Consider the following 27505-nt stretch of genomic DNA (forward strand, 5'->3'; position numbering starts at 1 on the left):
TGTAGTGTAGAAAACACTGCACAGCCTCTTCTTTGACTAAAGATTATTGTTGTTGATAGACATGATTATGCTGAATTACAGAAGTGTAAGTGCATTATAATACAAAAAATAAATTACTACATAAAGGTTGTTAAGATGTTATGATGAGCATCTCTGCTCAAAACATGCAGAAAAATTAACTAAATAAAAATGATTAACTTCGTCAGCATCTATTAAAATTTCTTACTAGTCTCGACATTGAACACCTGTAGCAGTTCTCACACAACAAACATTGCTGTAGATTGTAAAAGTATATATAAGGAAGCATGACTGATAACTACATTACACAATTCACAATAGTGCTTATTTACCAAAAGAGATCCCAGTAATGACGAGATGGGAGACAGTAATGGTTAACATTAGCTACCTAGCTACATGTTAGTAACTGCCTACCAACACATATCAACAAACTAAAAATATAATGTCAAAATACACAAAATTGGTTACTAACCATTCAGAAACGTCCTGCTGCAGGCGTAGAGTCTGAACTTCAGGAGCCTCTCCCTCTGGGTCAGATTCTGGATCAAATTGGTACGGTTGAACCAAAGTGCTAGTAACACCAGCCATATCGCTGGTCACTGTAAACATTAGAGCATGGTGCCAGAAGCCCAAGCTGCATCCCCCCTCCGGAGAGGGGGGTGGTCAGGCACAACTCATTTGCATTTAAAGCTACAGACACAGAAATAGCCTGTTCTGAACAGGGCTGAAACAGGGGGGTTTACAGGCATGCTAAAATACAATATCGGAGTGGCTTTTTAAGAGGAAGCTGCAAAAACATGTTTTGGGGACCTCTGAGACTTATTTAAACTTGTTGAAAAGGAGTATAATAAGTCCCCTTTAAAGAAAGTATAATTGAGTCTTGGCGGGATTTACTACTACTACTACTGTTACTGTGGGTTGTAATAAAGGACTGTGTAAATTGTTGTTTGGCTGATCCTGATCTATAGCTTCGCCCCAGGTGTGTCTGTCAAAACACAGATGCTGACAACTCTTCTTTAGTTTGACTGTTTAATAAGCTCAAGCAACAGTACCGAACATGGGCACAGCTTTGTGTGAATGGTTAGGTCTCACGGACACACGCACACATTTACGGTGAAACAATTAGTCTCTGACTGGCAGCCTCCACTCTCTCTCTCCACTCTGCACTTTCTGCCGTCTTCAGGCTCACGTGTGCTCGCTCCCGATTCGCCGCGCGTATCTGCCTCTGATCACCGTCACACGCCCAGAGTAATCAATAAAGGCCTGCGTCCCTTTTGTACAACTACTTTCATTGTCATGTTTATAAATTCAAAACATCTCTGAAAAACAACAAAATGATGATGTTGAGAATCGAGGAAAATATTAAACTCTATTTACAGACAGCTCCAACTGCTGGTGACACGACAACATGGCAGCAGGAAATGAAAGTAGATTCTGACATTGTCGATCCGAGCTGAGACGCCATTACAGGGTGTCAGATCTCTGCTGGAAAACACACATTTAGATTATTTTCAGTTTCAGAGACAGTGACTTGGTGAGTCCTGCTGTTGAAATATAATCAAAATACCAAGGAGATGGCTGAGAAAGTCGCTCTCTTTGAAAGCTTCCTGAGTTGCCATGTGTGTTCAGAGAGAGTTTCAAAAATAGACTTAATTTGTAGGTTTGTTGGATCTTTATTCTCAAAATAAAAATTAATATCCAAGAAAATGTGACAACAAACTGCTGAAGCTGTATCACATCATCAGGAGACAACTTTACAAATCAGAGCTGTTCATTATCCTGGTTCTCTGCATCTTGTTTTGACTCAAACAACATTGTATAGTAGTTTATATTCACTGTCCTGATGCTCTGATTGTTTCAGTTCTGTGACAGTTTGTTCATCAGCAGTTTTACTTTTTGATCTTCTTGTGTCATTTGATGACTTTTGGATCTGTAGTTTTATTCTTTGGAAACAGATGTTTTAATAGAGATTTATTTTAATTAAGTATTTAATTACACTGCCCCTTCATACGTTATTAGTCATTTTTGTATCGGTCTACTTGGTCAATGACATGAACACTAAAAGTCCAGTTCATAATGGTGAGATATAGGTTTATCAAATGTACGTCTTTAGCCATTGGACTGGAATCAGTAATACCCTCATTAGTCCACATAGATCAAACAGGCTTCATAAAAGGGAGACACTCTTCAGAAAACACCAGAAGACTATTCAATCTTATTAATCTCTACAACAACAACACACACCTAAAAACCACACCCTTTATTATAGCAACCCTCGATGCAGAGAAGGCTTTTGACAAAGTAAACTGGCCCTTTCTCTTCTACCTAAACCAATTCAGATTTCAGTCATATTTTACCACCTGGATTAAAACTCTCTACCGTTCCCCCTTGGCTTCTGTTATTGTAGCGTGGTGCAGAATGAAGCTGCCCTCCACTACACATTTAATTTGAAGTCTTTTATTTACTCCTGTAAAGAGCAAACATATACTTTTATTATCACCGTTCGCCACACACACGCACAGTGATTTCGGACTCAAGTGTGTGCTCTAGTTCTCGGAACGTATATGATTTGAACACAGACAAATGATGAACATTTACACTAACATCCAAACGGTAAATAACGTCCGTTGTATGGCTAATCCGGACCATTTTCATCATGTACATTCAATATCAATTTGTTTTTCGAATACACAGTCAGCTAATCATGTATACCAAACATTGTCAAATTAATCAAATCAACCCTATATCTATTTTAAGTTATTTATGTACTCTCCATCCTCCCACTCGCTTGCGGTAACTAAGCAACCAATCCCAACAGCCGTTTTCGGTACGTTACTTTCGCTGACCAATTAACGTTTATAAACAATATCACATATAACGGAACCGGGACCATAAACTACGACACAACATATTCACCCATCACTTATACAATTCTAACTCTTTCCTTTCTTACCTGTAAAGAGCAAACATATACTTTTATTATCACCGTTCGCCACACACACGCACAGTGATTTCGGACTCAAGTGTGTGCTCTAGTTCTCGGAACGTATTAACGCGAGACTTCCCTTGTCCCTGAACACACACAGTGTAGCGAACGCGCTCATCCTGCTGGTCGGAGTTAGACACATACTGCTACATTCATATACATTTTTCAAACAATAAACAAACCTTTTCTTACCATAAAACACAGACAATTTTAAACACACTCTGAACCTGAGCTGTACCAAACGGAAACCATGTCAAACATGCAAACAATAACAATAATAATGTAAGTATATTAACTGATGGCTCTGTATGCCACACTATCACCAATGGAATCATATCAAAACCCTTCAAACTACAACGAGGCACTCGTCAAGGATGCCCCCTATCACCCCTTTTGTTTGCACTCTTCCTTGAACCTCTGGCTGCCTCCATTAGACAAGGCGATGCCGTCTCAGGCATAAAACTAAAAAGCACCCACCATAAAATAAGCCTATATGCGGACGACGTTTTACTATTCATTACAAATCCGTTATCCTCACTCCCTCAAATCCACAATCTAATCGACAAATAGAGCAAGATATCAGGCTACTCTATAAACTGGACAAAATATGAGATTTTACCAATCGGTGGGTGGGACAGATAGATGCAACACCCTCTTCTCAGCCGCACAGTTAAATCAATTAAATATCTTGGAATCCACATCTCCAACCCTAATGAATTATTAAAACTCAACCACACACCTTTATTACAAGAAATAAAAGACAGTTTAGAAAGATGGAATAAATTACCACTCTCCTTGATCGGGCGCATCTCAATGGTCAAAATGAAAATCCTTCCAAAAATAAATTACCCCTTTGCCATAATCCCTATAGCCCCACCCCAAAGCTGATTCTCCTCTCTGAACAGCACAATCACCAAATTTTACTGGAAAAATAAACAACCAAGAATAAGGACTCAAGGCCCCTAACTTTTATTACTACTTCCTTTCACAACAACTGCTGTATATCCACCACTGGACAAAAACACAAACTCACCATGGTTACATGTTGAAAACAGCCTAGCTCAAGAACTGGGCACTAAAAATCTCCCTTTCATTGATAACTCCATAAAGCCCCACCCCTGCTACAAACACAACACAATCAACACTACTCTCAACGCATGGTGGAAAGCAAATAAAATCTTCCAATACAAAATATCACTTTCAACACAAACTCCCATATGGAATAACCCTATGCTTCTGATCAATAACAAACCCTTCATACGAGATGTGATAAATAAGCGCCTCAACACCACAGAAATGAATAACTAAATTTCTCCCTTCTACCTAAAATTACACGCACTCAAACCTAAAAAGATGCTGTCCCAGATATATAATCTCCTAATATCCACCGACTCAACAATATCAATCCCCATACACAAATGGATGAGAGACATAAACAACCTACCAATCGACACCAACTGGCAAACAATATGTAACAACATATATTCTATGACATGCAATTCCAAAACTCAACTAATACAGTACAAAATCCTTCACAGAACCCAAATAACCAACCACACACTCCACTGTATGGGTCTCAAACAGAGCAACACTTGCACACTCTGCACAACTACAATGGACAATCACATCCTCACCCTCTGGTATTGCCCCCCAATCCAAAACTTCTGGACAAATGTACTAGATAAGCTATCCGAGATGCTTAGCACAAACATCCCATTAAGTCCTATCATTGCCCTTCTCGGCGATCTGTCTGCAACAAACATATCTGAAAACCATAAACCATTCATATTAATATCACTTACCATTGCCAAAAAGATCATACTACTGAACTGGAAAGACAAAACTAAGGTATCTACTCAACACTGGCTCAACATATTGACAGACCACTCAAATCTAGAAAAACTCACAGCAACTCTGAAAAATAATCTCAAACTGTATGAAGAAACCTGGTACCCATTTTTAAAATACATTCAGAACTGATTCCTCTTACAAAAAAGGACTTTAACACCATTCAACTCTCACCCCCATCAATCAAATTTTCTGAATCAGACCCCATTCCTCCCTTCACCATCATCATTGGCAATATGACTTGGCCATTCTTCTACTTTTCCTCCCTTCCTCTTCTTTGCACGGTTAGTCCTTTAAAAATTAGACACTATATATCATATCTCTTTACCTTTTAACCTTTTATTTTATTAGAAAACTTATCACTTACTTTTCTGATGTGGGATTATATTTTTATTATGATAATTATACATATATGTATTTGTCTAATTATTATTATTACTATAACTTTTATTTACCTATTTATATAATTTTGTTTTGTCAATTCTACAACAATCATCATAGCCAGATTACCAGTTGGTTTTTTTTGTTTGTTTTTTTCCTCTTATCCATCAATCCATTTTCTTCCGCTTATCCTCTAGTAGGGTCGCAGGGTGGCTGGAGCCTATCCCAGCATCTTTTCGGGCGGGAGGCGGGGTACACCCTGGACAGGTCGGCAGTCCATCGCAGGGCAAACATTCAACCATTCACACTCACAGCCACACCTATGGTCAATCTAGAGTATCAAATTAGCCTAGTCCTAGCCTAGTCCCCATTTGCATGTCTTTGGACTGTGGGAGGAAGCCGGAGTACCCGGAGAGAACCCACACAGGCACAGGGAGAACATGCAAACTCCACACAGAAAGATCCCGTGTCCGAGCTGGGACTCGAACCTGGAACCTTCTTGCTGTGAGGCGACAGCGCTAACCACTGCACCAGTGCAGTATAAGTGTGATGGCCCCTCGACCGCTCGATATGTCTCCCTTGCCTCAGACCGCTCACATCCGTTGCTGGCCTTCCCGCAATCAAACACAACCACCATACACTAGATCGGAGGAAAAGAAAAAAACAACATAAAAGCATCCCAACAATTTTCACTACAAAACCCTCCTCCATCTCTTTTAATGCACCACATACACAAGGCTTTTAATATACCACACACAAATGTATTAATGTACAGTTATTTGTGAGTAGGCCGTGCCACCAGCGGTCTGGGAGCAACGGGGACACAATTTTTAGCAGGAGTAGACGACCACGAGTGACCATCAACCACTATTAATTCACACCCCAATCTCTTCACCTATAGATCGAATTTTATTTATGAAATTTATTATTAATCCAGTTTTTTTTTTGACTTAACTTCTTTCTATCTTTTAGATTACTACTGTCATTACTTAATTATAACTATATCATTACTATTATTATGAACATATTTATTATTATTAATAGATTTATATATCATCAGTAATATATTTATATATCATTATCATACTTATTTACATCATATTTATTGTCATCAGTTTTATTATTACTTTGGTCATTATCTTCGTATTCTACACACCTGCTCCCATAATACAATCACAATATTTCCACTGCACAAAACCAAACCCCATCAACACACCCCCACACAACACTATGCAGTCTCACCAATAACATTGGTGTGTTCATCATCATCATGTAATAACCACCACAATCCATATTCTGGTGAAGCAAATACTTTATCCTTCCTGTCAACTGACTCTTTCCTGAGCTGAAGCCCTCAGAGTCCAGCTGGACTATGACATGGGGGAGGTCTCTTTCTACGACCCTGAAAACATGACTCACATCTACACTTACAGAGACACTTTCACTGAGAAACTATTCCCATATTTCAGTATTGCAAAGTCTGGTGACGCCAAAACCTCTGATATCAAACTGTGTCATACTGAGAAATCTCTGTGATGTTCAGGGATGTTAGTTTTAGGTTTAGAGTGAGGTTTATTACACTCTAAACTCATCATCACACTTTACAGCCAAGCTGCTTCTACACCTGCTCACCTGTCATTTAGTCTTTAAAACAGATGTGATCTGTTGTTGAGAGTCACAGAAACAGTTTGTTTATAAACGTCTGTATGATGGGTGTAAACATAGATACAGATTCCCAACATGAAAACATTAATGGCCACATGTTTATTCTTGTCAGTGTCAAAAGATGGAGACAAACTTCACCTTTTGTTCAGTCTGGTCGATTTGAACACTGAACATTGTGTTTCCACTTTCAGTTACTTTGTTTTTTGGGTTTTTTTTTTTTATACGTGCACATTATTGATTGAATGATCAGCAACAATACTCAGATAGGATTTGACATTCAAACCATGATTGGTTGGTATTAAGGGGCTCAAAGTGTGTCAAGAAAACGTTCCCCACACCATTACACCTCCAGCAGCCCTGACTGTTGGTACAAAGGAGGTTGTGTCCATGGATTCATGCTGCTGATGCTGAATTGTGACTCTACCATCTGCTGCCTCAACGTTCGACGTGTTCATCGCTCTGAGATGCTTCTCTGCTCACCACAGTTGTAAAAAGTGGTTGTCTGAGTGACCGTAGCCTTTCTGTCAGTTCCAGTGTGACCACTGACCTCTGAGCTCTCTCCTCTACAAGGTGTTTCCGTCCTCGGAGCTGCTGATCACTGGATGTTTTTTTTGTTTTTGGCTCCATTGTGAGTAAAAACTCTAGAGACTGCTGTGTGTGAAAATCTCAGGGGATCAGCTGTTTCATGAATCGTCCAACCAGCTCGTCCGACACCAACAATGATGCTACAGTCAAAGTCACTGAGATCACATCTTCCCCTCATTGTGATGTTTGTTGTGTACATTGACTGAAGCTCCTGACCTGTATCTGCAGGATTGTCCACTTTGAAATAAATGCTGCCACAAGATTGGCTGACGCTAAATGTCCAGTTCATAATGGTGAGATATAGGTTTATCAAATGTACATCTTATGGATGCTACTTTACATGATTACAGTATACTTGTATGTATATCATAAAGCAGCACATTACTTCATCTTGACTTATTGATGGTTTAAACTTCATTTTTGTTTTCAAAACAAAAAATTTCTTCCTGAAACTCTTTCAGTCTGTTTTCAGAACACAGTTTATCTAAATCTCAGTATCTGCTCTTCAACTTTTATTTACAATTACAATACAATATTTTCCTTTTGTTACGACACATGAAAACAAACTTGAAATAATCCTAAATATGTAAAACTGTGTGAAGAATAAATCATTGCATGTTGGAGAAAGGTTGTACAACTTGTTTGATTTTGTTGGAGTTGCATTGATTTTCACAGCGGTCAGCTGCTCACTGTGTGTGTGATCTCACAGTTAGAAACAGTCAGAAATCAGATCTGAAGATGGATCGTTTTTCTGTTACAGATCTGCCACAATCCTGTAGTTTATCATTAGAAAGTTACAGAAGGTCATTAAACAACTTCTCTTCCTGCCTGGATGACATTTCTTCAATCCTCATTGTTTTCCTGTTTACTTTTAATGAGAAATAAGAAAGTCCGACCAGTGCATGATGGGATATATACTCATGTCCTCCTGTGACCCTGAACAGAGAGAGACAGTAAATGACATATGACTGAGTGATTGAATGAAGAAGTGAATCAGTGAGAACATGTGGGGCAAAGAAAAGAAAAAACATCTGCACAAGATTAACAAGAAGAAAGAAGATCTGAGGGTTGAATTAAAACTTTGTAGCTGCATTTGAAGTTAATACCTGCAACATTTAATCTATCTGGAGGAAATAAACATCTTCATACTGACATGTTGGCAGAATGTTTCCTGGTGCAGTTGCTGAAACATAAAATGTTGTCAAACTGGTCTGGTGTCAGTGTAGACGTTCACTCCTCACTGAGTGAACAGAAAACTCTCCTTGATTCATTCTTATTGTGAATTGTAGAAATGTTATAATCTATGTAATCTCTGATCTACATGATCTTTGTTGAGAAAAGGAGAGACGGATCAGAATGATGAGACATTTTCAATGTTGTGTTGTTTGCCTACAGATGACTGTGCTGTGTGAAACAAAGATTCAAATATTTCTCTCTGAAACACTTTGTGGCAGCTCCATCTGCTGGTGACAAAATGACACGGCAGCGTTTCCGACTGGTAAAATTCAACCAATGACAGAGGTGAAGAAAATGAAAATAGTTGTTTTGATTGTCATCGCTGCTCAGATGTCCGTACAGGGTGTGACGGGACTGTAAGCAGAACGTTGCAGAGACGGTGACTTGGTGAGTTTTGCTGTTAAATATAATCAAAATACCAAGGAAATGGCTGAGAAAGTCGCTCTGGTTGAAAGTTTCCTGAGTTGCCATGTGTGTTCAGAGACTTTCAAAGATCCTGTGTCTCTGAGCTGCAACCACAGCTTCTGTTCAAGCTGCCTGAAAAAATTCTGGGAACAAGCTAAAAACAAAAACTGTCCCATTTGTAAAAGGAAATCCTCAGAGGCTTTTCCAACTGTAAACTTTGCACTGAAGGAACTGGCTGATTCCTTTGCTGGGAGACAGAAATCTGGATCATCTGAGACAGAACTGGGAGAGAAGAAGGTGGAGGTGGTTTGTAGTAAACATCAAGAAGAGACTAAATTGTTCTGTATGGATGAAGATAGAGCTGTGTGTCCTGTCTGTGAGTTTTCTCTCCACCACGGTCACAAGGTGGTTCCTGTAGAACAAGCAGTCAGTGACCTGAAGGAGCAGCTGAAATCTGACTTAAAGTCTCTGCAGGACAAGAGGAACAAATACAAACAAGTGGAGAAAACATACAGTGAAATGACTGAAATCTCCAAGGAGCAGCTGTCGTCCACAGAGAGGCAGATCAGAGCAGAGTTCAACAAGCTCCACCAGTTCCTGAAAGAGGAAGAGGAGTCCAGACTGGCAGCTCTGAGGGAGGAAGAGGAACAGAAGGGGAAGACTATCAGCAGAGGGATGAAGATGATTCAGGAGCAGATCTCCTCTCTGTCAGACAGTATCTCTGCTGTTGAAGAAGACCTGCAGAAACACAACGTGCCGTTCCTCAGCAGTTATAAAGCCACTCAGACCAGAGCCACAGCCCAGTGCTCACTGTCAGATCCACAGCTGCTCTCAGGAGCTCTGACAGATGTGGCCAAACACCTGGGCAACCTATCCTTCAGAGTCTGGGAGAAGATGAAGGAGAAGGTCCACTTCAGTCCTGTCATTCTGGACCCAAACACTGCAAGCCCCTGGATCCATCTGTCTGATGATCTGACCAGTGTGAGACATGGGGACACAAAGCAGCAGCTCCCTGACAATCCAGAGAGATTCACTCAGTATGTCACTGTTCTGGGCTCTGAGGGCTTCAGCTCAGGGAAACACAGCTGGGAGGTGGAGGTGGGAGACCATCCTGACTGGATTGTGGGTTTGACTAAAGAGTCAGTTGACAGGAAGGGAGAGTGTCCTGCTTCACCAGAATATGGATTCTGGTGTTTAACACATCGCAGTGGAAAATACACCAATGGTGTTGGTAAGACTGTCAAAGTGAAGAAGAGTCTCCAGAGGATCAGAGTCCAGCTGGACTATGACAGGGGGGAGGTGTCCTTCTACGACCCTGAAGACACGACTCACATCTACACTCACAGAGACACTTTTACTGAGAAACTCTTCCCATATTTTAATATTGGAGAAGCTGGTGACGCCAAAACCTCTGTTATCAAACTATGTCACACTGAGATTTCTCTGTGATGTTCAGGGATGTTAGTTTTTCTCTCATGATGGTTTGAGGTTTATTACACTTTAAACTCATCATCACACTTTACAGCCAAGCTGCTTCTACACCTGCTCACCTGTCATTTAGTCTTTAAAACAGATGTGATTTGGTGTTGAGGGTTACTAAAACATTTAGCTCCTTGTTTCTGTGCTCTGAAATGAATTATCCAGAATTGTGTTGATGTACAAAACTGAAAACATGAACAACTCAACAACTGTTTTCAACTGAATCAGATCAGGTGATAAACTTTTATACAGCTGCAAATCAAGACAGATTTTAAATAATATCATCATCATCTGCTTTAGTTTTTAAGATTTCTGATTAATTGTTGTTTAATTATTTTATTCATGAAGAGAATTGATCTGTTGTTGAGGGCCACAGAAACTTTACTGTCTGAAATTGATCATGTAAAAAGATTTTTATTCAATTGTTGTTGTCATGGAAACTCCCTGTAAATACATGAAAATCCAAACTGTTGTTTTTATATGAAAATCATTTAGTTACAGTTTTGTTTTCTTTAGTTCAGATTTATTCATGATGGTAACTCCTGCTGTCGATTTTCAGCTTTTTAAAAATAGATTTAGTTTGCAGGTTTGTTGGATCTTTATTCTTAAAATAAAGATTAATATCCAAGAAAATGTGACAACAAACTGCAGAAGCTGTATCACCTCATCAGGAGACAAACTTTACAAATCAGAGCTGTTCATTATCCTGGTTCTCAGCATCTTGTTTTGAGTCAAACAACATTGTTTAGTAGTTTATATCCACTGTCCTGATGCTCTGACTGTTTCACTTCTGTGACAGTTTTACTTTTTGATCTTTTTGTGTCGTTTGATGAGTTTTGGATCTGTAGTTTAATTCTTTGGAAAGAGATGTTTTAATTGAGATTTATTTCAATGAAATATTTAATTACACTGCCTCTTCATACGTTATTTGTCATTTTTGTATCGGTCTACTTGGTCAATGACATTAAAGCTAAATGTCCAGTTCATAATGGTGAGATATAGGTTCATCAAATCTACATCTTATGGATGCTACTTTAAATGATGTGTAAATAAATCACCAGCAGTTTTTACTCAGATTTTTTTTCAGACAGGAAATTAGATTTATTTTATGATTTTGTTTCTGTTTCTGATAATCGTCATTTTAGAAAACTCAGTGTGAATTACAGTATATTTGTATGTATATCATAAAGCAGCACATTACTTCATCTTGACCTATTGATGGTTTAAACTTAATTTTTGTTTTCAAAACAACAAATTTCTTCCTAAAACTCTCAGTCTGTTTTCAGAACACAGTTTATCTAAATCTCAGTATCTGCTCTTCAACTTTTATTTACAAAACAAAACTCTTGATATTTCCTTTTGTGACGTCACATGAAAACAAACTTGAAATAATCCTAAATATGTAAAACTATGTGAAGAATAAATCATTGCATGTTGGAGAAAGGTTGTACAACTTGTTTAATTTTGTTGGAGTTGCATTGATTTTCACAGCGTTCAGCTGCTCACTGTGTGTGTGATCTCACAGTTAGAAACAGTCAGAAATGGGTGTCGTGTGGCGTAGTGGTCTAAGCAGGCGCCCCATGTGTAGAGGCTACAGCCCTCGCTGCAGTTGGCCCCGGCTCGAGTCCCGCATCGGACAGCCTTTACTGCATGTCATTCCCCCTCTCTCTGTTTCCTGTCTCTCTCCACTATCCTGTCCAATAAAGGCACAAAAGCCCCAAAAAATATACTTTAAAAGAAACAGTCAGAAATCAGATCTGAAGATGGATCATTTCTCTGTTACAGATCTGCCACAATCCTGTAGTTTATCATTAGAAAGTTACAGAAGGTCTTTAAACAACTTCTCTTCCTGCCTGGACGACATTTCTTCAATCCTCATTGTTTTCCTGTTTGATTTTAATGAGAAACAAGAAATTGACAGAACATTCATGTTTTGTTAACAATATAAAAATCTGATCATTAGTTATTTGTGAGTCATTTGTCAATCTCATTATAATCAGTCCGACCAGTGCATGATGGGATATATACTCATGTCCTCCTGTGACCCTGAACAGAGAATGACAGTAAATGACATATGACTGAGTGATTAAATGAAGAAGTGAATCAGTGAGAACATGTGGGGCAAAGAAAAGAAAAAACATCTGCACAAGATTAACAAGAAAGAAGATCTGAGGGTTGAATTAAAACTTTGTAGCTGCATTTGAAGTTAATACCTGCAACATTTAATCTATCTGGAGGAAATAAACATCTTCATACTGACATGTTGGCAGAATGTTTCCTGGTGCAGTTGCTGAAACAAAAAATGTTGTCAAACTGGTCTGGTGTCAGTGTAGACGTTCACTCCTAACTGAGTGAACAGAAAACTCTCCTTGATTCATTCTTATTGTGAATTGTAGAAATGTTATAATCTATGTAATCTCTGATCTACATGATCTTTGTTGAGAAAAGGAGAGACGGATCAGAATGATGAGACATTTTCAATGTTGTGTTGTTTGCCTACAGATGACTGTGCTGTGTGAAACAAGGAGTCTAATATTTCTCTCTGAAACACTTTGTGGCAGCTCCATCTGCTGGTGACAAAATGACACGGCAGCATTTCCGACTGGTAAAATTCAACCAATGACAGAGGTGAAGAAAATGAAAACAGTTGTTTTGATTGTCATCGCTGCTCAGGTGTCATTACAGGGTGTGACAGGACTGTAAGCAGAACGTAGAAGAGACTCCCCACCAAGGTCTCCAAGCTCATAATAATTTCCCCATTTTCCTCAGAGCTCTGGACAAAGTCCTCCAGATGTTGAGGAAACAGCTTGGAGGGTTTACATGCACCCACATAGATAACGTTGGGCATGGCAGAACAAGGGAACTCAAAGGTGAAGTCAGCTTTCATCAGCCAAATATCTTCTGCCTGAACAAGCACAACATAGTGGACGTCAGGACGAAAGAGACGGTGGACAAATGGTGTGTAGTGAGGCTCTCTGATTATCACCTGCTTATTAAGTAGCATTAACGCACATTAAACATTTTTCATCTGTAGCGCCAATCTTCTTTCTTACCAGCGAGGCAGATAACCAGTACTGTTTTAGTCTGTGTATGGGCAATGAGCTTGATGCAAACAGGAGCGGTACCTCCATTTAAAATGTTTACTCAGAACAAAAATAAAGTTACAAGATTCACTCTTTGTGCTCGACTTGGCACACCGGTCAAAAAAACTGTCTTGCTCCACAGACTGATCAACTCCAACTGAGAGCTATTGGCTGTGATGTAACTGGAAGAATTATTAAAAGAGCATTTCGACATTTTTACTATTAAGTCACTAAATATGGACAATTCTTAATGTGGCTCTTACATCACTCGGAGCATATGGGAGCAATGAGGGGGTGACTGTCCATCATACATTGAAAACCAGAGACAGGCCAAATGTAAAAGTCGTTTTCAGGAGAAATTTCTTGGATTGATTTTAAAAGCTCAAACCACATTTTATGACTAAAGGATTCTTTTAGGTATTTGGAGGCAGAAGTGATATTTTATTTCTATACCACCTCAGCAATAACAGCTATATGAGTAGTGTGTTTATGACACACTGTTTTCGTTGTTGTATTTATGAATTGAAAGAGAAATTGACTGAATATTTATGTGCTGGTTTCAAATGAAACACCCAATCAATGGTTATTTACTTTGCAGTTCGTAATCTTATACTTCTTTCAACTAATAAATGAGATAAGCAAATGTATTGTGATCCTTAATGTGAATAAGAGGCTAAAGAATGCTGAAAAATTACTAATGTTATTGAATTTAGTCTCATGTTTGTAACCAACAGGTTTTACATACATTTTGCCAGTGAGATCAATAGAAGATTATAAGATAGGAAATGAAATGAAACCTGATGAAAAGCTTTTCTATTCGTGCTTGTTAACTGATTGTTCTGTATTTAGCTCACGTGACTAAAATGAACACAGATATATACAGATACAGACATATCGGAAGAAAATGTTTCCTATTATTACAAAGTAAAAGTGTTCAGTCCTCACGAGACTAAGATACCACAAACTTCTGCTTCTTTGTGTCAGTTCATGAACGTTTACATTGTTAATTTAGTGAAACAAAGAATCAGGGGTCATACCTTTTTCAGATTTGGCTCATTCTGATGGTTTTGTCAGGAAATCAACTGTAACATACAAGAGTCAAGAGGAAAATATTAAACTCTAAATGACGAACAGACGGCTCCATCTGCTGGTGACACAACAACATGGCAGCATTTCATACCGGTAATAAGTTAACCAATGACCGAGGTGAAAGAAAGTGAAAGTAGAAGTTGACATTGTTGATTCATTGTTGAGACGCCATTACAGGGTGTCAGATCTCTGCTGGAAAACAGCGTTTGGAATATTTTCAGTTGCAGAGACAGTGACTTGGTGAGTCTTGCTGTTAAATATAATTAAGATACCAAGACAAATGGCTGAGAAAGTCGCTCTGGTTGAAAGTTTCCTGAGTTGCCACGTGTGTTCAGAGACTTTCAGAGATCCTGTGTCTCTGAGCTGCAACCACAGCTTCTGTTCAAGCTGCCTGAAGAAATTCTGGGAACAAGCTAAAAACAAAAACTGTCCCATTTGTAAAAGAAAGTCTTCAAAGAATTTTACAGGTATAAACTTTGCACTGAAGGAACTGGCTGATTCCTTTGCTGGGAGACAGAAATCTGGATCATCTGAGACAGAACTGGGAGAGAAGAAGGTGAATGTGGTTTGTAGTAAACATCAAGAAGAGCCTAAATTGTTCTGTAAGGATGAAGACAGAGCTGTGTGTCCTGTCTGTGAGTTTTCTCTCCACCACGGTCACAAGGTGGTTCCTGTAGAACAAGCAGTCAGTGACCTGAAGGAGCAGCTGAAATCTGACTTAAAGTCTCTGCAGGACAAGAGGAACAAATACAAACAAGTGGAGGAAACATACAGTGAAGTGATTCAACACTCCAAGAAGCAGTTGTTGTCCACAGAGAGGCAGATCAGAGCAGAGTTCAACAAGCTCCACCAGTTCCTGAAAGAGGAAGAGGAGTCCAGACTGGCAGCTCTGAGGGAGGAAGAGGAGCAGAAGGGGAAGACTATCAGCAGAGAGATGAAGATGATTCAGGAGCAGATCTCCTCTCTGTCAGACAGTATCTCTGCTGTTGAAGAAGACCTGCAGAAACACAACGTGCCGTTCCTCAGCAGTTATAAAGCCACTCAGACCAGAGCCAGAGCCCAGTGCTCACTGTCAGATCCACAGCTGCTCTCAGGAGCTCTGATAGATGTGGCCAAACACCTGGGCAACCTGTCCTTCAGAGTCTGGGAGCAGATGAAGGAGAAAGTCCACTTCAGTCCTGTCATTCTGGACCCAAACACTGCAAACCCCTGGATCCATTTGTCTGATGATCTGACCAGTGGTAGACAGGAATACACAAAGCAGCAGCTCCCTGACAATCCAGAGAGATTCACTAAGTATGCCCATGTTCTGGGCTCTGAGGGCTTCAGCTCAGGGAAACACAGCTGGGAGGTGGAGGTGGGAGACCATCCTGTCTGGAATGTGGGTTTGACTAAAGAGTCAGTTGACAGAAAGGGAGAAATTTTTATTTCACCAGAATATGGATTCTGGTGTTTATTTCATCGCAGTGGAAAATACACCAATGGTGTTGGTAAGACTGTCAAAGTGAAGAAGAGTCTCCAGAGGATCAGAGTCCAGCTGGACTATGACAGGGGGGAGGTGTCCTTCTACGACCCTGAAGACATGACTCACATCTACACTTACAGAGACACTTTCACTGAGAAACTCGTCCCATATTTCAGTATTACAAAGTCTGGTGACGCCAAAACCTCTGATATCAAATTGTGTCACACTGAGATTTCTCTGTGATGTTCAGGGATGTTAGTTTTTCTCTCATGATGGTTTGAGGTTTATTACACTCTAAACTCATCATCACACTTTACAGCCAACCTGCTTCTACACCTGCTCACCTGTCATTTAGTCTTTAAAACAGATGTGATTTGGTGTTGAGGGTCACTAAAACATTTAGCTCCTTGTTTCTGTGCTCTGAAATGAATTATCCAGAATTGTGTTGATGTACAAAACTGAAAACATGAACAACTCAACAACTATTTTCAACTGAATCAGATCAGTTGATAAACTTTTATACAGCTGCAAATCAAGACAGATTTTTAATAATATCATCATCATCAGTTTTAGTTTGTAAGATTTCTGATTAATTGTTGTCTAATTATTTTATTCATGAAGAGAATTGATCTGTTGTTGAGGGCCACAGAAACTTTACTGTCTGAAATTGATCATGTAAAATGATTTTTATCTTCAATTGTTGTTGTCATGGAAACTCCCTGTAAATACATGAAAACCCAAACTGTTGTTTTTATATGAAAATCATTTAGTTACTGTTTTGTTTTCTTTAGTTCAGACTTATTCATGATGGTAACTCCTGCTGTCGATTTTCAGCTTTTCAAAAATAGATTTAATTTGTAGGTTTGTTGGATCTTTATTCTTAAAATAAAGATAAATATCCAAGAAAATGTGACAACAAACTGCTGAAGCTGTATCACATCATCAGGAGACAAACTTTACAAATCAGAGCTGTTCATTATCCTGGTTCTCAGCATCTTGTTTTGAGTCAAACATTGTATAGTAGTTTATATCCACTGTCCTGATGCTCTGACTGTTTCACTTCTGTGACAGTTTGTTCATAAGCAGTTTTACTTTTTGATCTTCTTGTGTCATTTGATGAGTTTTGGATCTGTAGTTTTATTCTTAGAAAACAGATGTTTTAATAGAGATTTATTTTAATGAAGTATTTAATTACACTGCCTCTTCATACGTTATTTGTCATTTTTGTATCGTTCTACTTGGTCAATGACATGAAAGCTAAATGTCCAGTTCATAATGGTGAGATATAGGTTTATCAAATGTACATTTTATGGATGCTACTTTACATGATGTGTAAAAAAAATCACCAGCCGTTTTTACTAGATTTTTTTCAGACAGGAAATGAGATTTATTTTATAATTTTGTTTCCGTTTCTGATAATCTTCATTTTAGAAAACTCAGTGTGAATTACAGTATATTTGTATGTATATCATAAAGCAGCACATTACTTCATCTTGACCTATTGATGGTTTAAACTTCATTTTTGTTTTCAAAACAACAAATTTCTTCCTGAAACTCTTTCAGTCTGTTTTCAGAACACAGTTTATCTAAATCTCAGTATCTGCTCTTCAACTTTTATTTACAAAATAAAACTCATGATATTTCCTTTTGTGACGTCACATGAAAACAAACTTGAAATAATCCTAAATATGTAAAACTATTTGAAGAATAAATCATTGCATGTTGGAGAAAGGTTGTACAACCTGTTTAATTTTGTTGGAGTTGCACTGATTTTCACAGCTGCTCACTGTGTGTGTGATCTCACAGTTAGAAACAGTCAGAACATTTGACTTGAATTGAAATGAAGTTCAGAATAAAATACAATACGAATAAATAAAATAAAAACGAATTAAAAGCTTTTGTCTCTATATTTAGTTCAATTGGATGAATTGAACACAGATATATGAGCAGGAAATGTTTTCTGCTACTGCGATAGAAAAATAAAAACGTTGTTAAACTTGTTTAGTTTCAGTCAATGTGTTGAAATGTTTCGAAATGTTTCAAATAAAAGTTTTTCATTAATTTATTTCATGCCTTGCTGTGTTTGTGGAGTTAACGCTCTTATTCTGAAAAAACAAGCGGAAGTATTATGTTAACAGCATGTGAGGTAAACAAAGGCCGTTGCCCGATGTCCGCAGGTGTGGTACTCCTGTTCAAACATGTTTTAATGAATATAAGATGTGTCTGTAAATACGTTTGTATCTTTAAGTCCGGTCATTTTGCAGTCGTTGTTACCGCTACGAATAATTCCGGTATTTCACAGACGAGCTTGCTAACTGCTAACAGTAACGGCTAATCAACGTAGCTAGCTAAATAACTACTAACCTCAAGGTATGTTGTCAGTGAACACGTAACGATTTAAGCACAGTTGACCATTCCCTACTGTAAATATTAATACAAAGTGATTTGGAGAAAATAACGAAGTCACTCATTGAAATGAAAAGCTCTATAAACTCTACACTTAATCTTTCAGTGTGTTCTATAAAAAGACGATGTCAACTGTTTTAAATGGGCTTTTTCTTCGGTAGAAACTCATGTTAAATCCCATGTACAGCTGAAACGAGTAGTTGATTCTGTGATTTACAGGTAAATAATCATAAACTATTTCGATGATCGATTAATGATTTCAGTTATTTGCCAAGCAAAAATTGTTCAAAAAATGCTAAACATTATCTGAGTCTATCATATGCTTTCGTTCAAAACTGAATATCTTTGTACTTGAGATTGAACCAAACAAGAGTTTTTAAGACATTACTTTGGACTTGGACTGAAACTGTAGTAGTTTGCTTTTTCTTTCTTTCTTTCTTCTTTTTTTTTTGGATATTCCATAGATTTAATGAAAAAAAATACAAAAAACAATTTCATTAATATCTGTGAGTTGTTAATTATCTATAGACGTTAACATCTATACATGTACATGTATTAGGCTAGTTTACATTTTTTGAACTTCTGTATTAAAAACTAGGGTTGGATATAATCCCCCCCAATTCAGGCTATTAGTAATCTGACAGTATTTTTTTAAATTTTTTTTATTATATGGACTCTTTTGCGTCTTTTTAAATTCAGCTCAAGCCCTACAGTAATTCTTTCCAGCTGAAGCCCAGCATTCCTTTCTCTCTTATGGCCAGCTGATGAAATATTATTTCCTAAACCACACTGTCCCTTCTATTATGTTGCACAAAGTCAATGAAGATGGATGTGATGTAAGTAGAAATGCAACTGTGTCGTGGGCATGATGGTAAATTGTGTGTTTTGTTTTGCTCTGCCAGGACCTGTGTCCAAGGAAATAAGAGATTTCAAGCAAGTTTGTTGATTATGCACAATGATGGAGAACCCAACAGCAAATAAGAGCCACCTACCCTGTCAGTCGTGGGTGGGCCAGAACGGCTGGTCCACAACTTTAACTCAAGGACCCCCCCTCAACTCAGTGACTAGCTCTCAGCATCTCAGCTTGGGCTTGTCTTCTGAACAGCGACCCTCCTACGACCATCTGCAGACATCCAATCAAAGCTGTTTGAGCAACCTCAGCACCTTATCATCCACAAATAACACTCATCACTCTGTCCTGTACAAAGCCTCTCACATTAGTAGCAATCTATCATCCACCACGTTATTTGCCAACACTGCTATCCCAAGTGCCTGTCCCCTTATTTCCTGTGCTCAGCAAAGCCCACAGACTTCATCACTGCTGCTAACTGCAAACCAAGGAAAAACTATACCTCTACCATCTCTTCCCCAACCAAACCAAGGATTACAGCCCAGCAGGCCCCAACATGTACCACCTCTGTCACCCCATGACCCTTACAAAGCGACATTTCGACCTCTGTTAACCAATCAGGGTTTACCAAGTAGACTTCAGGATCTGCCTATGAGCTTGCCATCATGTGGACAAAGTGTAAGTGCATCTCAACCTACTCTGGAAGGAGCGAATGTGGAATCTGCTGGTGTTACTGGATACACTCACAGCTATGGCCCTTCTACTTCTCAGGAGCAGCCTCAGTGGATATCATCATCACACTGCACGGGTATTGTATTTGTAATACCTGCGTGTTACAGTGGCATGTTTGTCATGTAGTGAAGGGTGAAAAGCCTCTTCAGTGTGGTTAAACATGTAGTGTTTTGTGTCAAGTCTGATGTTCATATCAGAATTGGACCAAGACCATTTTAGCCAAATTTTTTGACTGCACTTGAATTTTTAGATCCTAATTGAGCGTACTGAATTTAAAAAGAATCAAATCTTATAGCCATTATTTGCCTCCGTATAAGTTCATGTTACAATATTGTACCATTTTGTACCATCTTACATAGTCTTTTCTTTTCCTCAGGAGCCGTAAGCAAATCTGTCCCTGATGCAGCTGCTCATCCTAACAATGAGCCATCGCAGGAGAACATTACTCCTCTGGTGAGGAACCTAACCGCAAACACCAAAACAGAAGAAAGTTCTGTTGTTTTTGTGGTTTATTTTTGTACTAATACATCTAAGCTGTGGTAATTTTTTACATAGTTTGTTGCTATCAAGGTTGACTGACTGTAATAGCGTAGACGTGGAGTTCCATTGAAGATCATTACTGTTAATTTATACCTTTTAATGTTTTTTAAATAAATTTTATCTGCTTTCAGGGCAGCACTGAGATATGGCGTTCAGTACTTTTACATCACCGTGCGCAACTACTTAAACAGCTGGCAGAGATGGATAAACTTGTAAGTGTGTTATGGCAATTTTTCATCATAGAAGATCAGTACTATTTCTTTAGATAGCTGCTATCCAGTATTACTGTAAAGATATTTTATTTCTTAATCCGTGATATTATAGAGATTGTTATAGATAATTATCGACAGTTTCCCCCTACTGACTTTACTTTGTCCTCCCTCTAAGCTGGAATCAATCCCTCCAGATGACGGTAGTGATGGGCAGCCTCTCCCCACAGCTAATCAGGTAGGTGACATTTCTCTTTATTTGGATGCTGTAGTTTGATTTGCAATGATATAAAACAATTCATATCTTATAATATATTACGCACTATTGTTTCCACTCTTAGTTTCCTCCATCAATGGATGATTCATCTCAGTGTGAACAAACTAAAACCAGCAATGCACAGCAAGTTGAGCTGTCTCCAGGAAAGTCAAGGGTAGCTCCATATTACAATTATTAATTCTGCATAAATTACTTTTCTTAACTTTTACAGTGTTAGAATTTCTTACCTTCTTTTTGTTGTTTGTTTTGTTTTTCAGACGCAGCCGGATCTTTCAGCAGATTGTTTATCACCTGCCACCTTTGATGAACACGATGAGGCCTGTGATAAGCCAATGTCAGGAGGAGAATCAGAGGTAGTTACCTTTTATTATTAAAACAGTTTCCATGTGAAAGTTAGGGCATTGCCAACAGTCTGTTTCTGTTATGTTCTTCTGTTCTTTATGTTGCGTTTATGTGGTGTGACTTGTAACTGTCAGGCCTTAGGACACCCAAAGCTTTTCATTTCCTGTTTCAGCCAGTAATCTCATCAACGATAATATTAGATCTGAAACGATGAGTCAACTAATTGACTAGTCAATTGGCAGAACTGTAATATTGTGATGACCGCTAATCATCAGTCATTTATCAAAGGAAAAATGCTGAGTATTACCTAGTGCCAGCTTGTCATTTGTGAGGATTTCCTGCTTTTTTATGCCATATATGGTAGAAAATTGAATAGCATTGAATGGCATTAACTGAGAATATTATTGGCAAATTAATTGATTATGAATAAAATTGTTAGTTGCAGCACTGAAAAAGATATACATTTATATATTGGAAATATATATCAATCAAAATGAATACACCAATCAGCCACAATATTAACACAGATAAGTGGTTTTAATGTTGTGTCTGATCAGTGTATATTGCAAAATAAATTCAGACTTTAGGCAGGTGCAGACTTCAATCATACACATATTGCAAATAGTAATTGACCTAAAGACTGGACAGAAAGTCTTTTGAAGTCGAATCAGTCAAATGAAAATCTTTTTATTAATATGTTTCTGTGTCCTGAAATTTAAAACATGAAATACTCCATAGGATTATATTTGCCTCATTCACAGATTTTGATCTTATTTCCACAATTGTTTTTACGGATTTTTCAGAAAAGGGAAAATACCTCAGCTGAGTCAGGGGACGACACTGATCCTGATTACATCCCTAACAGCGATGGCGACTTCTCTGACTTCCATTCTGACGCTGACTGGGGCTCTTCAGATGAATCTAGTCACAGCTGTTCCTCGACCTCCATGGACGAAAGAGCTCCTCTCCCGTTGAAAAAAAAGGCTAAATTAGAAAGTTCTTTGTGTAAGGACAAAGGTCTGAAAAAGTCATGTGCAACTAATCAGAATCAGCCCCCCGGAGCTGTGGTGCTGCCGACTTCAAATTCCAAAGCACACCGTGTTTACGACAAGAGGAATTACTGTTTGTTCTGCTCTAAGCCACTAGCCAAAATGGCACGGCATCTAGAGACAGTCCACAGTGATAAAGCAGAGGTTGCAGTTGCATTTCAGTATCCAATGCATTCCAGAGAAAGACAGAAGATATGGAACAAACTAATAAATCAAGGAAACTTTGTACATAATAAGGATGTTTTGAGAACCGGGAAGGGACAACTTGCTGTCCGAAAAAGACCCAACACAACTGGACAAGCCAAAGACTTTCTTCATTGTCTTTACTGTCGCGGTCTTTATGTGAAGAAAACGTTGTACAGGCACATGAGACTGTGCCCGGAGAATGTGAGGAACGAAAATGAATCGCAGATTGGAAGAAAGCGCATCGCATCGCGGTGTGCGCTTGAAACTTTAGGAGATCTTGGTGTAAGCGATGGCTTTAAGAGCATTCTGTGCGAGATGATCTACGATGACGTGACACAAGCCGTCATGGATGACAAGATTATCTTGCAGTTTGGAGAGCAAATGTTCAATCAACACGGATCTGACGTGAGGAAGCATGATTATATAAGACAAAACCTTCGTCAGATAGCAAGGCTTGTGCTCGAAGCTCAAAAAATAACCCCTCTGAAGAACCTGCAGGATTTCTTTTACCCCTCAAGCTTCCGACATGTGGTTTCTGCAGTGAAAGTCTTAGCAGGCTATGACCCAGAAAACAAAACATACAACATTCCTTCACTTGCCCTCAAGCTCGGCTACCACCTACAGAAGGCCTGTAGTATTGTTGAGAGTAACGCAGTGAAGTGTGGTGATGCAAGCCTGGCAGAGTCTGCGCGAAACTTCCTGTCAGTGTACCAGAAGAAATGGAATGAGCTAATTTCTTCAGGCGCATTAACAACTCTTAGAGAAACTAAACTGACCACAGAAAAAACTGTGCCATTCGCTCAAGATGTAAAGCGCCTGAATTTCCACATGGAGACTGCTCATCTTCTTGCCGAGAAAAAACTGAAAGACGGACCTTCTGCAGAAAGCTATGCTGTTCTGGCCAAGGTGATACTCGCTCGGACAATCATTTTCAACAGGAGGAAACCCGGAGAGATATCAACGATACAGCTAACAACTTTTATGTCGCGTAAAAAGTCAAACGTGCTTGATGACATGGATGTATCCGTCTCAGATTTGGAAAGAACCATGTGTGGGCTCTTCACTAGAGTTGACATACGAGGGAACTGTGGGAGAATGGTCCCTGTTCTACTAAAGCCCTCATTCGTGTCAGCTATGGAACTTCTCGTTAAGACCCGCGAGACATGTGGGGTCCCCAGTAAGAATCCCTTTCTCTTCGGCCGACCGTGTGCACTGTCTGCCTACAAAGGGTCGGAGTGCATCCAACAATATGTCAAAGAATGTGGAGCTAAAAACCCTGAGGCGCTGACATCGAGAAAGATCAGGAAGCATTATGCTACAATGCTACAGCTGTTGAATCTGGATGAAGATGAGGCTGACCAAATTTTAGGCCCTAATAATCAAGTTCGAACCCTGCGACAGAACAACGACATGCAGCTGGATGATGTTGAAATGGTTTCTGAGGGTAATCATTTTTCAGTTTTTAGGCAATTAAAAAATATATATGCCAAAAGACCAAAGTGACGTTTTGCACAGTTCAGTATTAATTACAGGATTTAGGTAAGGTGCCAGTCTGTGGTTACGTTCAGTATGAAGGTCGTTTCCACCTTTTTCACGTTCCACTTGAATATACAAAAGTAAACCACTTTCTAAAGTAACAGCTGGCGTGATATTTTAATGATCTCTGAGTAATGTTGAACCAATGGGGTCCACACGTGTGCCATACTTTAGAGCAACTGTCATCATATTAAAGATTATATCATATGCAGGAACCTGGAATACACATCCGTCTGGTTTTGAAGACTTGCAGATCTAAAAACCTTTTAACTGGACTTGGACTAGCTTTCATTTGTACATTTGATTTGATATCATGAGGCAAATGGTTCAGATATCAGTGCAGTGATCTGTTGATGTAATATGGCTCAAACTAAATTGAGGGTTACATTCAATCAGTTGATGTTAGGGTGAAAACAAGGGGGTGACTAGTATCCTGAGAGACCACTGAGTAACTTTTTGCCATTGAATGGAGGGTGTCGCACTACATGGCTGTAATAAATACAGTCACCACGACCAAATGGCTGTAAGGCTGAAAATGGAATGTGCGTATAGGTAGATGGGAAACACTATGTAAAATAAGACTTCCTGTTTGTGTCTTCAATGCAGCGAGATCACAACAAGCTGCATCATGGCATCAAACTGAGGTCTCCGGTGCAAGCTATGAACCAGCAGATTTTTATCATCAACAAGCACATGGAGTAACGGCAGGCACCGAAGTGACTGTACCTCCAAGACCTGTCAACTCAGACAACAAAGGTAGTACTGGCGATCATTAACCGTCTTTCTGTCCCTTTCTTTTTAGGTTCATGACTCTATGACATATTGTCTATAAGCTTAAATTACTGATATGTGATTTTGTTATACTTTTTATACACATGTGGTGCTCCTAAATACATTTTACAGTTTGCACACATCTATTTTTAGTTGCTCGCACTGTAGAGCCCTGATTTGCAAGTATTTTTATTTTTGACTTGCCAATCCACTTTTTAGGTGTTGATGGTCCCGATTCTCCCAAGCCTGCAGTTTGCCAGAATATATATATATATATATATATATATATATATATATAGTTTTTGTCTTTTTAACACATCACATTGCCTAATGTTATGATATTAGACTTCCACAATTAATGATTATGATTATGTTTTTGGTTTTTATTTACTGCCTGTATTTAATTTGTCTGGATTGTCTGTTTCAATAGTTTGTTGATCTTCTAAATTGAATTAGATGTTCCAATCACCCTGTTTCATGTTTCAGTTTTGTAATGAATGTAGTTTGAATTCTGAACACTATAGGCCACACATTTCAAAATCATTCATGCATGTCAAAGGGGAGACGAGACAAAGTGTCTCCAAATGTTGTTATTAATTGTTCGTTTTTTGTTCAAGCTTTTTTGATGTCAAAACAAACAAAAAAGAAAATTTGGAGGGTGAGATTTACAGGTTTGAAGCTTTTGTCTTGTCTTTGTTTGGAGTCTTTGTCCACAAAATAGAGTATGTTCGTTACAACAGTGTATATAAGATCCTGTCTTCAACAAACATTCAGCTTAAGAATAAGACACCTTGCTGTGTTATGTCAGGAACTAATTTTGAGGAATATTTAGTTTTTCTAGAGTTGTTTCAGTGATGACAGAAGTTTATTCCTTTCTGCTTTCCCCATAACAGGGTCTCAAAATAAGGGCAAACACAAATGGGAAGAAGCAGAGGTTCTTGCTGTCGAAAGACACATGATGCGTTTCATTCAAGGACACAAGGTGCCTCAGAAAAACGACTGCATTCAGTGTCTTGAGGCTGAGCCAAAAGCACTGAGGACGCGTTCGTGGAAAGGTGTAAAGGACTACGTCAGGAACAGGATCACAGCCCTTAAAAGACAAAGTGGCACATCCTCAAACAGTAACAGGCCGGGGCAAGTGGAACCACAGCAGAGTACTGGACATTTTCAGCAGTTGTAGATGTGATATTTTGTTGATGGCAAAACATGCAACTTTTGCCTCTTCTACTTTCTTATCCTTCACCAGCCTCTCTCCCTAGTTCCGTCCATCCGTTTACAATGGCCAAGGATAGATTGATTATTGATCATTTTTATTACATTTTATGGTTGTTCTCAGTCAGCACTGTTTATTATGATTACAGTTTGTCTTACTCTGTGATTTTGTTCCATTTTATTAAGTTCATTTAAACAGAGACCGTTCATAAATACTGACAAATGGCTGATGGATAATACGTTTTTGGAGCTGTAAGTTTACCCTCCACAACCAAGTTATCTGGTATACTGCATTTTGTTATTCTGTTTGGTATACTAGTATATGGTATTTTGTTTGACTTTGTATAACAGTTTACCAATAATAAAGTGCCAAGAATAATATTCTAGCAATTTATTTTTGAACAAAAAGATGCCACCCAGTCTTTGCATGTTTGAATGACAATCATGTCAATCATGTGGAGGACAAAGTATTTACTCAATAATAGCAGTATTTTATTCAATAATAACAGTAGCAGCAAAGTTTCATATTCAAAAGTACAGAAGTTTTAGCAACAAAATGCACTAAAAAGTTTCAAAACGTAAAACTTAGGAAAGAGAATTGCATTGCAAGTGTTACATTGCCAAATGTAGTTTCAGATTATTATTACTAATAGCTTGTGCAGTATTAATTTTGTGGCTAATTCAGGTGAAGCAAATTTACATATTTTCTATGCTTAAATTTAATTTACATGTTATAATAAATTTGTGAGATAGTTGGGTACTAATCCTTAATGTATTATTTTATAAATATAGATTTTCTGTGTATGAACATCTATGATTGAACATCATATGATTGAACATTTATTTAATAGCTATAGTTACTTTACCTATGTAATGGAGGTGAAGAATAAAGTAGCATATAAAATGCAATTACTCAATTGTCACAGCACTTCTGTAAATGTTCTTAATTAGTCTCCACCACTGCATACAGTTTTATTTATAAATTTAATTTATTGAAGAAAGTATAATCTATTTACTTTTTAGATAGTCATACATAGATAGTTTAGATAGTTTATTGCTATTTATATTTTGTATTTTCAAATTCTATTTTTCTTGTATCCAAGTATCGCAGGCTTTTAGTTTGAAAGGAAATGCGGAAACGCGTTGTGGTGATTC

The 27505-nt window shown here is 38.4% G+C and overlaps 3 protein-coding genes across 5 annotated transcripts; all 3 read left to right on the top strand.

Annotated features, from left to right (window-relative positions):
• Positions 1-8900: 8900 nt before the first annotated feature.
• LOC111663057 (nuclear factor 7, brain-like) lies at positions 8901-12046 on the top strand. Its single transcript, XM_023417107.2, has one exon. It carries the CDS (start codon positions 9146-9148, stop codon positions 10571-10573), a length of 1428 nt encoding a protein of 475 aa, XP_023272875.1. The 5' UTR covers positions 8901-9145; the 3' UTR covers positions 10574-12046.
• Positions 12047-14697: 2651 nt separating this feature from the next.
• LOC111663055 (nuclear factor 7, brain-like) lies at positions 14698-18305 on the top strand. Its single transcript, XM_023417104.2, has one exon. The coding sequence runs from the start codon at positions 15056-15058 to the stop codon at positions 16481-16483; it is 1428 nt and encodes a 475-aa protein (XP_023272872.1). The 5' UTR covers positions 14698-15055; the 3' UTR covers positions 16484-18305.
• Positions 18306-18354: 49 nt separating this feature from the next.
• LOC111663102 (uncharacterized) lies at positions 18355-26731 on the top strand. Of its 3 annotated transcripts, XM_087176855.1 has the most exons (11): positions 18355-18417; positions 19549-20174; positions 20268-20304; positions 20605-20681; positions 20900-20980; positions 21156-21215; positions 21319-21408; positions 21512-21607; positions 22400-24275; positions 24974-25123; positions 26032-26731. In XM_087176855.1, exons 2-11 carry the CDS (start codon positions 19602-19604, stop codon positions 26316-26318), a joined length of 3327 nt encoding a protein of 1108 aa, XP_087032981.1. In that variant the 5' UTR covers positions 18355-18417; positions 19549-19601; the 3' UTR covers positions 26319-26731. The 3 variants fall into 3 exon arrangements, with proteins under 3 accessions (XP_087032981.1, XP_023272938.1, XP_087032980.1); XM_023417170.2 differs by having other exon boundaries at positions 19549-20304; XM_087176854.1 differs by lacking the exon at positions 18355-18417 and adding an exon at positions 18485-18610 and having other exon boundaries at positions 19549-20304.
• The last annotated feature ends 774 nt before the right edge of the window (positions 26732-27505 follow it).

This window comes from Seriola lalandi, unplaced genomic scaffold (assembly GCF_002814215.2).
Source record: "Seriola lalandi dorsalis isolate HSWRI2012SDOR001 ecotype SW California unplaced genomic scaffold, Sedor1 jcf7180002054572, whole genome shotgun sequence".
Lineage (NCBI taxonomy): Eukaryota > Metazoa > Chordata > Actinopteri > Carangiformes > Carangidae > Seriola > Seriola lalandi.

Bases quoted from the DNA above. Each gene is read 5' to 3' on its own strand.
- LOC111663057 (XM_023417107.2), top strand. From the start codon at position 9,146: ATGGCTGAGAAAGTCGCTCTGGTTGAAAGTTTCCTGAGTTGCCATGTG.
- LOC111663055 (XM_023417104.2), top strand. From the start codon at position 15,056: ATGGCTGAGAAAGTCGCTCTGGTTGAAAGTTTCCTGAGTTGCCACGTG.
- LOC111663102 (XM_023417170.2), top strand. From the start codon at position 19,602: ATGATGGAGAACCCAACAGCAAATAAGAGCCACCTACCCTGTCAGTCG. The intron at 21,608-22,399 runs GTAGTTACCTTT...CGGATTTTTCAG, and splicing joins TGTCAGGAGGAGAATCAGAG to AAAAGGGAAAATACCTCAGC. The intron at 24,276-24,973 runs GTAATCATTTTT...TCTTCAATGCAG, and splicing joins TGTTGAAATGGTTTCTGAGG to CGAGATCACAACAAGCTGCA.